The 11,199-nt window shown below is 56.8% G+C and overlaps 1 protein-coding gene across 2 annotated transcripts; it reads right to left on the bottom strand.

The window, feature by feature from the left end:
- Positions 1-1,372: 1,372 nt before the first annotated feature.
- ZNF629 (zinc finger protein 629) lies at positions 1,373-10,194 on the bottom strand. 2 transcript variants are annotated; one of them, XM_081255640.1, is made up of 3 exons: positions 10,008-10,194; positions 7,416-7,523; positions 1,373-7,262 (listed from the first exon to the last, which is right to left on the bottom strand). In XM_081255640.1, the coding sequence occupies exons 2-3, from the start codon at positions 7,486-7,488 to the stop codon at positions 4,729-4,731; spliced, it is 2,607 nt and encodes an 868-aa protein (XP_081111766.1). In that variant the 5' UTR covers positions 7,489-7,523; positions 10,008-10,194; the 3' UTR covers positions 1,373-4,728. The 2 variants fall into 2 exon arrangements, with proteins under 2 accessions (XP_081111766.1, XP_081111767.1); XM_081255641.1 differs by lacking the exon at positions 7,416-7,523.
- Between the last annotated feature and the right edge of the window lie 1,005 nt (positions 10,195-11,199).

Below are 11,199 nucleotides of genomic sequence, written 5' to 3'. Positions count from 1 at the left end.
CACTCCACTATGCTCTAAGCCTACACCTAACTGTTATGCACCCTCTATCCCCCACCACACCTGTTATGCACCCTCTATCCCCCACCACACCACTGGCCCCTACACTTACTATTTCCTGTTCATGTAGCCCTCAACCTTCAGGTCACTTCCTCTGCCAGTTTCCTGACCCTCTGCTGTGGCAGGTACCACGTCTGGATACACAGCCCCTTCTGCTAAGTATGAACCAATGTGCTCCAGTGTCTGTTCTTCCCCTGTAGTCCCCTCACTTTGCTGAGGATCTTCCTGTGCTGAGGTACCTCAGTGTCCCCAGAGAATATAGAATAGCCTTCATTACTCGCTTCTACATGAAACACAATTCCCTCCTCTTTCCCCCTTCTCCACCGCTCCCGCCCCCCCACCACCGCTGCTTTCCAGATGGAAAAGGGGAAGGAGAGACAATTGAGTCTGCCTTGGGAGTCTGGGTCAGAGAAGCACAGGGAAGGTGGGGAGGCAGCTTCCTGGCTGGGGCAGGGGCCCCCGGCAGACTGGGGCAGAGGCAGGCAACGGGTTAGAGCAAGTATTGACCTCCAGCAGCTGCTCAGGGGCCATGGCCAGGTCTAGGTTCAGGAGATAGCACTGAGGCAAGCCTGCAAGCCAGATTCAGCAGAGCAACCCCTGCCTGGCCCAGACAGTGTGGAGCCCAGGCCAGGCCCAGGCAGACCCAGCGGTGGGGGAGGAGAGGCTCGGTTGGGTGCAGAGCTTGCTCCTGGCCATTCTGGTTTCCCTCAGCACTTTGCATCTTAGGCAAATGGCTGCCTCCTGTTAGCCTCAGCCTCTCCACACGTTGGGGGCTCACGGGCTACATCCTGAGAGTGAGATGACAAGCCAGGTCACCACCCACCTCTCCTCGGGGTCTAGGAGGCTCTGGTCCAGAGGAAGGGCTGGGCCAGGTCCAGGACCCAGGCGAACCAGGGGAGGTGGCTGCCGGCTTCTGGAACTAGAATCTTAGGCACTTTGCCTTGTGGCCATCTGGGGAGGGTGCAGGTGTTGGGGCCCAAGAGGCCTCCCTGAGGCAGCACGGCTGGACCCGAGCCAGCCGGTGCCAGAGTCACCAGGCTGCCACTCAGAAGTCGGCATGTCGTGCTGCTTGGCTCTGCCACCTTCTCCACACATTTCTGCCCGTCTCCCAAGGGGGCAGATTTTAAAACTCTGTAAACCCTCAGGCTCCCACCAGCAAGCTCTGGATGGGGATTTTAGGCCTCTGGGAAGAGGGCTGCAAGGGCGGCCTGGGGCTGGGCTGAGCTTTTGAGGTTACACACGGAAGCTGCCCTGGGAGAGGACGGGCTCTCTCAGCTTGCTCTAGGCTTGAAAGAGAAGACAGAAAACACCTGGGAAATCTTACTCCCTTTATTCTCTTCAACTAATCAACATGACCACCAGTGACACAACACTGTTATTGACACACAACACTCAAAAGTGGGGCCTCTCTTCACTCCAGGGGGACAAGTCAGGTGAGTGGGGCTTCCCTCACGGGGGCAAAGGAGTCGGGGCTGCTCACCTGAGGGGCGGGTGCCATGGAACCCACCTCTTGGTTGTGATGGTTTCGAGTTGCCCCACCATTCAGGATTCATGCCCATGCTCCCTTCTGACCTCCATATCCATAGCAGTTTCAAGTTTCAGCCTAAGCTCAGATCAGTTTCTATTCTCCCCTCTGCTTTCACCAATGACGCTGTGACCCTGTGCCGCACTCCTCCACGAGGACACTTCTTAAGAGTCAGGCTTGCGTGGAGTTGAACGAGAGGGTTTGGCTACACTCTGCCTTCCAGACCCAGTTTGGGTGGGAAAGTGCCACGACCCCGGGGCCTTGGCCTGAGCTGGTCAGAGGGACTCTGGACACTGCCACCTCCCCCAGCCTGTTCCCTGTTTAGTTCCTCCCCAGATGTAGCTTGCTCTGGGAGGAAAGTACCCAGCTAAAAGAGTTTGGGGAGGTGGGCAACAGAGACCAGGTCACGCCCCAAAGGTCTCTGACTCCGCCCCCTTTCTTGCTATGAAACCCCAGACCCCAACTAATCGTGTCCACATCATCCATTCAGTACCGGAGCCAAGACCTCTGGCCCTCACCCTACAACATGCGAGCATCCTACTACGTATGCTACACCCTAGTCCTCAATTGGCCTTCAGTCAGCCTTTGACCACAGTGACCATCTTCCCCTGGACTGACCCTGGAGCCCCAAGGGCTCTCCAGGACCCTTCTGGAGACAGATTCCTCAGACCTGTTTCTGAGAGGATCTGCTTCTAGCTTTACAAGGGGTTTGTCTCTACAACTGAAGTTTCTTTCTGCTGCCATCTTACAGGGAAAAAAACCTGCTTGGAGAATCGTCTCCTCTTCCTCAGTCTCAGAGGGACACCCCCTTGGTCCATGCTGTCAGTAGAGGCAGGCAGCCTTCTTCTCCCCTCTTGGTGGTGCTCTCTGACCTGGCACTTGGGTGGGGCGGGGCTTTATGCAGATGTTAACAAGGGTCTCCCCATAGTCATCCAAGGCCTGCCTTTTCCTTCTCCCCAGCAGGCCTTGCTTCTTCCTCCTACAGCGTTCTAGACTTCAATCTTTGAATTTGAGGGTCATCCCTTTGGGAACAGGATAGACGAAGGGTGAAGGACTTTCACCTTTTGAACTTTTAGGTAGTGGAATCAGAGGTCTCTTCCACAGGTTTGTAGGAAGCTGGGTCACCCTCTCCAGGGATGTGACTCCTCACCTGGCATCTCAGTCCTCTTACTTCAGGACCACAGTGCGTTACTGGGGCCAGCGTGGGGTCAGTGGGCACTTCCTTTGAACCCAGCACTGGACGGAGTCCTCTCCTTCTTTAAGGGTCTCTAGAGTTAGGGGATGGGGTTCTTGTTACGGATGTTTCAAAAGAGTTTTCTCTCTCCAACCATTTTAGAAGAAAACAGTCTGTTTCCCCTGACACACACCCCCAGTCATGTGAGCGGGTTTGGCTGGGTTAATGAAAGTATGTCACTGTGTGTGGTGTGTGAGGACTGGAGACAAGCCTGGCCAGGGAGTGTGTTTCTCATCCTTCCGTCTCCCTCTGAAGGTTTCTGGCTAAGGAGGAGAGGAGCCAAGTGGGTGGAATCTGTCCCTTTGCAAACCCCCAGTCGGGCTGGGTTGTTAACAACCTCAGAGGGCTCCAGGTACCAGGGTGAGGTGGTCAGGTGGTCAGGTCTCCATATACTCTTCAGGGACCCACGGTCCAGTCTGTGGGGTGTTTGGACACCCATCACAGTGTGCAGGCTGGCTTGTCCTGCCAGCAGCCTTGCTAACAGCTCAGATGAAAGAGTGAGGTTTAAAATCAGGTTGCTGGCTAATCAAAGCTCTCTATTCTGTCAACTTGCTGTCCCTCGTTGCCACAGAGAGCCCACACATAGCTCTCTTGACTTGGAGAAGTCTGGGGAGGATTTAACCACACACAGGCCTTGAGTCTCTGAAGGGCTTTATTCTTTGGAGGTCGACTAGCAGCGGTTCTCCCTCTCCGACTGAGGACAGAATTTGAGGAAATGGGCTGCCACTGCAGCAGGACTGGTGGCAGTTAGATTTCAGGAGAAGCCTCCTGACAGTGAGACCTGAGAACGTGGCAGGAGGGACCCTCCATCCCTGGAGGCCTCTGAGAGTAGACGTCCCCAGCTGGGCTGGGGAGAGAGGAGTCCTGCCTGCTTTGGGGGTGGGGGGAACCCTGATGGCCTGAGCTGGGATCTGCTTGTACTTGCAGTTTAACAAGCTCCTGGAGACAGGGAAGACTGGGCAGCCTGGAGTTTGTTGGGTTCCATCGGAACAGTTTCTCTACCTTGGTCTGCTTTCCTCAAAGCACTCTAACAAACCCCCTACTCTTCCTAATTTTTGTGGTCTCCTTATACTTAAAGCTTTTATGCACCCCAAACTTCAGCCTTTAAAAAGGCTGGATATTTTTTTCCTTCCCCATTTTTGGGTTCTTTCTGATCAGGAATTCCACGGGCCTCTTCCTTTCACACACCACAATCATCTAAGACTGCCCTCGTACCCCAAGGAACCCCCAGTGTCCTGAGCTACACCTTCTTTTCCTAGTTCCTGGGTCATTTCTCCTCTGTGGATCTGAGGGCTCCTCATCCCTTATTTTTCTCCTGTTTTCTTCCTTTTCTGGTTCCACCCCATTCCCGTGCTCCTTCCCAGACGAGCAGTTTCCTCAGTGTAATTGTCCGCGGCTCTGGGAGAGAGGTTCCCTCCCATACTCCAAGGGGAGAGAATGCTGTGGAGCAAGTTCATGGGAGGTTCTTCTACACCTTCTAAGGGTCACTCCTCCCAAGTCAACGCAATTGTCATATTCCCTGCACTTCCCTGACCCTATAGTTTCACAAGGATTTCAATACAGTTTTATAGGGTTGTCTAGAGACATATTGGGACCTCTTCCTACAATTAATAGGGCTTTTATCCACTATGGTTTATAGGGTTTTTCTGCTACAGACTTAAAGGGCTTTTTTTTCCTACGTATTTATAGGGTTTCTAACCCAACAGTTTTTCTCTACTGCCTTGTAAGTGGTTCCCACCAACAGTTTTAAAGGGTTTCTCATCACTGATGTAAAAGCACTATTTTTACCCACCATTCTTTATCCTCTGCCTCTCTACAATCTGATAAGAGTTTTCCTCCTTTCCCCACATAATTTTTGGGGAGATCCAGTGTTCCTCTCAGGAGAGAGAGGCCCCTGGTCTCCAGACCCATTTCACAGGGTGACCCCTGGGTGGCAGCTCCTATGGAGGAGGAGGGCTGCGACTTCTGTGAAGCCGTCTCCACACTCGGGGCACAAATAGGGCTTTTCTTCCAAAAGGGTTTTGGGGCTTCCCCCTTCCCCGTGGCTGCTGCTCTCTGTGGGGATGGGGGCTTCCTCCTCACTTTCCTGGCTTGTGGACAGGGTGGCTGGCTCTGGGAGGGGGTCCTCAGGTTTGGGGGACTTTTCTTGGGTATGGGTCTCCTGGTGCCGGATGAGGGCTAGGCGATCGAGGAAGGAGGCCCCACAATCTGAGCAGCTGTAGGGTCTGGCCCCCAGCGGGCTCCTGAGGTGCTCCAGGAGGACCGAAGAGCTCTTCCCCAGCTCCGGACTCTTCTGGGGTTTCCCGCCGGCGTGGACTTTCTGGTGCAGCAGCAGCTCAGAGCTGAGGCCAAAGCTTTTTTTGCATTCGGGGCATTTAAAGGGCTTTCCACTTAGGAAGGGACTGGGCCCTGCCCCTTCCCCTAGGCCAATCCTATAATCAGAAAAGAGAAAGGGCTTTTCGTTGCCGTGGGTGAGCTGATGTTGGAGGAGCACAGCGCGATCCAAAAAGCTTTCTCCACAGTGGGAACAGATGTAGGACTTGGAGGACAGCAGACCCAGCCTTTGGCTGAAGCTCTCCTGCCCATCAGGCATTTTAAAGGGCTGTCCTGGGGGGTCAGCTCTGCCCTCCGCCGCACCTGGATAGGAATTTCCTCCAAAAGGGAGCCTGGGGGGTCGAAACTGAGACGGCTTGGGGGCAGGGTGTGCAGGGAGGCCATCTGAATTTTTGTAGGGGTTTTCTCCAATATGGATCCTCTGATGCTGCATGAAAATGCCCTCGTCATTGAACCCCTTTCCGCAGACGAGACACTTGTGTGGTTTGGCTCCAGGGGGTGGGGTCAGCAGGGCAGGGTCCCCGAGCCCCAGGAGGCTGTCGCCCTGAGCTCTTCGGGCGGGGGTCTTGCCCCTTTCATGGATCACTCGATGCTGCTCCAGCTCGTGCGCCTCCAAGAAGGCCTTCCCGCAGTCGGAGCACACGAAGAGGTTCTCATCCATGTGGGTGCGCACGTGCGTAATGAGGTTCGAGCTCTGGCTGAAGCTCTTGCCGCACTCGGGGCACTTGTAGGGCTTCTCGCCCGTGTGCGTGCGCCGGTGCTGGATGAGGTGGGAGCTGCGGATGAAGCTCTTGCCGCAATCGGAGCACTTGTAGGGCTTCTCGCCGGTGTGGATGCGCTGGTGGCGGATGAGGGTGGAGCTCATGATGAAGCTCTTGCCGCAGTCGGCACAGATGTAGGGCCGCTCGCCGCGGTGGATGCGCTGGTGATTGATGAGGTTGGAGCTGACGCTGAAGCTCTTGCCGCACTCGGGGCACTTGTAGGGCCGCTCGCCCGTGTGCGTGCGCTGGTGCCGCAGCAGCGTGGCGCTCAGCGTGAAGGTCTTGCCGCACACCGGGCACTTGAACGGGTCCTCGCGCAGGTGAGTCCGCTGGTGCTTGATGAGGGTGGAGCTGTGGCCGAAGCTCTTGCCGCACTCCAGGCACTCGTAGGGCTTCTCTCCGGTGTGCGTGCGCTGGTGCTGGGTCAGCTCCGAGCTCTGGATGAAGCTCTTGCCGCACTCGGTGCAGCGGTATGGCTTCTCGCCGGCGTGGATCTTCTGGTGCTTGAGGAGGTTGTGGTTCTGGCCAAAGCGCTTGCCGCACTCGGGGCACTTGTAGGGCTTCTCGCCCGTGTGGGTGGCCTGGTGCTGGATGAGGTCCGAGCTGCGGTAGAAAGCCCGCCGGCACTCGCCGCACTTGTACGGCTTCTCGCCCGTGTGAGAGCGCTGGTGCTTGATGAGGTTGGTGCTCTGGGTGAAGGCCTTCTCGCATTCGGTGCACTTGTAGGGCTTCTCGCCCGTGTGCGTGCGCTGGTGCTGCACCAGGTTGGAGCTCCAGCTGAAGCACTTGCCGCAGTCGGGGCACTTGTAGGGCTTCTCGCCCGTGTGCGTGCGCTGGTGCTGCACCAGGTGTGAGCTCTGCGTGAAGCTCTTGCCGCACTCGGAGCAGGTGTTGGGCCGCTCGCCTGTGTGGATGCGCTGGTGCCGCAGCAGCTTGGACCACTGGCTGAAGCTCTTGCCACACTCGTTGCAGATGTAGGGCTTCTCGGCCCCGGAAGGGCGGCCTTGCACCAGCTCCCGCAGGCTGGGCTCGTTGGCCGGGACCACCGGGGGGCTGTTCCAGGTGGTCAGAGTCCCCCACTGCCAACTGGCCTCACAGGCCTTGGTCCAGTCAGACGGGGTCGGGACTACCTCGGGGGTTGGGGGGTCCAGAGGGGTCTGGTGGTCTGAGGGGTTGGAGTGACCCAGCGGGGCTGGGGGGTCCTGGGGGACTGAGGGATCCTGGGAGGGTGTCTCCAGGGGCATCTCGTGTGGGTCCTTGAATTCTGGACTCTGAGTTGGATCTCCCAAGATGACCTCCTCCCCAGAACTTTCCTGCTGAGGGCTCTCCTCTTCGTTCCCACTGCCGGCACCTACAGAGAGAAAGGGAGTCTCCAGCCCCCATTTCCTTTCAGAACACGGCCGAGCATCACTTCCCTCCCCTGGGTTTCCCCCAGAGTCTGAGCCCCTCCCTGAACTGGGGCTACTGTCTTGTCAGGACCGCAGTCCCTTCTTGTGTCCCTCACCTCGATGAGCATCGTCGGGGCTCAGCTCAGGACCCTGCAGATGAGGGCCCCACAGCGCTGCCTCGGGCTCCATCCCAGAACTCAGGACTGCCCAGTGCTCCAGGGACCCTGGGGAGGGGAGGGGAGAGAGCACACCATGGGAGCTGACCTCCCGCCTTCCTTTACTCCCCCAGCCCCACTCCCCCACCTGCCCACCCCCCAGCCCCTATTTCTCCTGATCTGAACTGCAGTCTTCTACCTCCCCGTTTTTCTGGGCATCAGTTCTCACCGCGCCCAGCCACCCCCCGCCCCCCCCCCGCCCCCGCAGGCCAGATTCCTGCTCCAGATCTTAAGATCACAACGAAGCAAATAGGTGAATTTAAGAGTGTAATTAAAAGCTCATCAGTCATAACCCTTTGAACCCACACTGGGGGCTGGAGAGGTAATATCTGACACCCACAGGGGAAGCAGGCTCTCACCCTACCCCTCTGATGCCCAGAGGCTGGGAAACCTGTTATTTTGCTAATCAGAGGAAGTTCATTAAAGACTCTAATTTTCCTCCTTAAGGGGGTTGCTAATTGGGACCAATAAACTTTCCTTATGAGCCCCATAGACAACCAAGACTGCCTGGAACACTTAAAGAGTTAAAAAAAGAAAGTAACCACCCTGATTTCCCTGAGGGGACAGGGCCCTCCAAAAGACTGGGGCACTTTCCCGTTATCCAAGCACAGAAAGAAGGTCGAAGCTCGGGCCAGAGGTAGGGAGAGGGGGCAGTTTAAAGCCATCGGGGGCTTCTGCAGGAACTACCTTGAGAGGGAATTGGAAAGGAAAAGAGAGGCGGGATGAGTGTGTGGAGACCACCTGGCAGCTGACAGCTAGCTGACACAGTGCCCGCTGTGCTGTCCTCATTGGTGCACCCGATCCTCCCCACAGTCCTCTGAGGAGACCCAGGAATCAGGTTGTCCATTTTCCAGATTAGGAAATCAATGCCCAGGGAGATTTCTCCAAAGTCGCAGGCTGGGAAGTGGCAGAACTAAGACCAGATATGCAAGGCTCTGTGTCTGGCTTGTCGCAGCCTCTAAGAGAGGGAAATGACCTTGAAAGTCATGTGAAACTCATGAACGTGGGCAGCTGGGGAAAGAAGCTCAGACAGAGCCTGCTGGCCATGGGAACGGGCTGGAGAAATTCCTCGGATCAAGAGGTTTCCCTGGCTGTAAAAGGAGGGGTTGGATCCTGACAATCTGTAGCTGTGAACTAGAAACAGAGTACTCCCCACTGAAGCCTTCCACTACCACTCCCATCCTGGTACCCCTTCCTCTAATCCATCTTCTCTTTCGTTACTGCTGTATCCCATCCCTAACACGTAATAGGTGCTCAATAAATTTTGAATGAATGAGATGCCCCTTGCTCCTAGAAAACCTGTTTGGTCCAATGCCTTTAAAAGGGATGGCAGCAGAGGAGCAGGAGTTCAGAGTAAAACATAGGCAGCTGTCACTCCAGAGGCAGTGATATGATTCCATGATGAGGGAACAGGGCCACAGGAGCTAAATGCTAGGAGGAGAACTCCCCACAAAGTTTAGACCCATAAGAGAGACCCTGGGGAGGGCCTGGGCTTTGAGTGGCCATGTGGGATGACCACTGTGTGTATGGGGGCGGTGGTGCAAGGACTTGTGAGAAGGCAGCAGGGTGGTGACCAAAGTGAAGCAGGAGCTAGCTGAAGCCTGCCAAACAGCAGTAGGAGAGATGTTAGGAAGTAAATGAATTTCTTCATCTCCGCAGCTCCTTAGGCTATGAGAATCCCCCACCCCCATCTGTAAGTGTCTTTGGGAAGGTGGAAGCAGGGACTTCTGCCAAGCTGGGGGCTGCCTGACTATGTTGAAGATGCCTGCTGTGTTTGCTGAGGACAGGTAAGAATTTATGTACCATAATCGTCTCTCGAGAAATTCAAACTCAGCGATCCAGGGTAGAAGGGAAGGGGTTAATGACAAGGCCGACATGGAGTATGAAAGTGGGGAGAACGAGGGAGGCAAGAAGTGCTTGGGCCTGCAGCGGCCTCGACCTCAGGCCAGCCCCACTGCGGAGGGAGGGAGGGAGGGAGGGAAGGAGAGGAGGAGGCTGCCTCACAGAGAGGTGTGGAGAGCGGCCCAGGGTGACCCTGACATGGAGGCAGCCGCGGGAATACAGCCACCCTGGCCCCGGCCCCCCGACGCCCACACCAGCCCGGACCCTGGACTTCTGCTCCAGCCGGTCCCCACGACCCTCCTTCCGGCTCCCAGCCCCGAGCCTGGCATCCTCCCCTCCCCCGCCCGGGGCACCCAGGATTCCCGGCTCTCCCGCGGCGCCCCGGCCCCCGGCCCGGCCCGCCAGGCCGAATTCCCTCTTCCCAGAATGCTCACGCCCTCCCCTCCCCCACAGCAGACCCTCGCGCTCTTCCCAGAATCCTCGGCCCTCACGGCCCCTTCCCGGCCCCCACCCCTAACCCGGGCGGCCCGGGGGCGGGGGAGGGGGCTCAGTCCCGCGCCCGGCCAGTGCCTCTCGCGCCCCATTGTTCCCCGGCGGCCGTCCCGGGCCCTCCGGGCCAACCCCCCGGGAACCCAGGCGCCCCCAACTCACGGCTCTGGGGTCTGGGAAAGGCCGGAAGGCAGAATCCAGCCCCAGGGGACTTAACCCCTTGAATGCCCTGCCTCAGGGGGCGGGCTAGATGCCGAGGACTCTGGGGTCCTTCTCAAGGGGTGATCCCAGGCTGAGGACCCGGGGACCAGTTCAGGGTGACTGGGACGGAGCAGGAAGTGACCCCAGCTTCCCGGGCCCCTCTAGCCTGGAGTCAGAGCATCAGCTCTATGGGATTTAACCCTTTGCCTCCCACAGCCTGGGAGAAAAAGAGGACGGGAAACAGGGAGGTGGCTGAGACGACGCCCCTCTCTCCGTCTCCAGTGGAAGCCAGTTCTCTGGGGAACCCAGATACCAGTGAGGGGCTCCGGATTTCTGGCCACCCTCCATTTCACAGGGGCTCTGCCTGCCGCTCCCAGAAAGCCCTATCTCAGATTTGTTGGCTGCTGGTCTCCGGGGCCTGCCTTTGTTGGGACTCAGACCCAGGCATGGGACCTGGATGCCTGCATTGTGGGGTGGGAGCCAGGGCTGGCAGGACAGACCTGGAGACGGAACATCCTACAGACCAAAAATGGCTTAGGTGAAATAAGAAGTCACAGCAACAAGCATTTGGGCTGAGGGGACCAGCGCAGTCAGGAGAGATTTGTGGCAGCCTGTGTCCCTAGTCCCAGCCTCACTGGGAAGTGTGTGCTGGCCCCTCTTCCCCAGTTAGTTCCCCTCAGAGGAGGAAACTGAGGCCCGTGGTGGCAGGAGGGAGGAGGGCAAGAACGTTTCCCAGTAGCTCCAGGGGCACCCAACTCAGAGCAAGAGAAAAACCCTGGTGGCCTCAAGTCCAGGTTATCTAGGCCCCCAATTTTTATAGCCTTTTTTTCTTTTCCTCCTCATCACGATCGATGATTATCCCCATTTTACAGGAGAGGAAACTAAGGTGTGAGAAGTGAGGGAATGTGCTTAAGACCATGCCATTATTTCAGTTTAACACATTGGTATATGGAAGCCTATCATTTCTGGGCACTGTGGGGAACGTAATGGCAGGGAGACCTCGGAGCTGAACAAAAATTGGGCTCTCTACCCTCAAGAACTCAAGAGGTTTGATTGTGTTTGTGTGTGTGTGATAAACACAAAGGAATTACAAATCACATTCACAAAGAGAATGTGAAAAGGGCTATCTGTCCAGAGATGTGAGGGAGTGAGG

Source organism: Mesoplodon bidens (genome assembly GCF_964165515.1).
Source record: "Mesoplodon bidens genome assembly, chromosome: 15".
NCBI classification, from domain to species: Eukaryota; Metazoa; Chordata; class Mammalia; order Artiodactyla; family Ziphiidae; genus Mesoplodon; species Mesoplodon bidens.
Note: the sequence above shows the minus strand (reverse complement) of the source record. Positions and strands in the feature narration are given on the sequence as shown.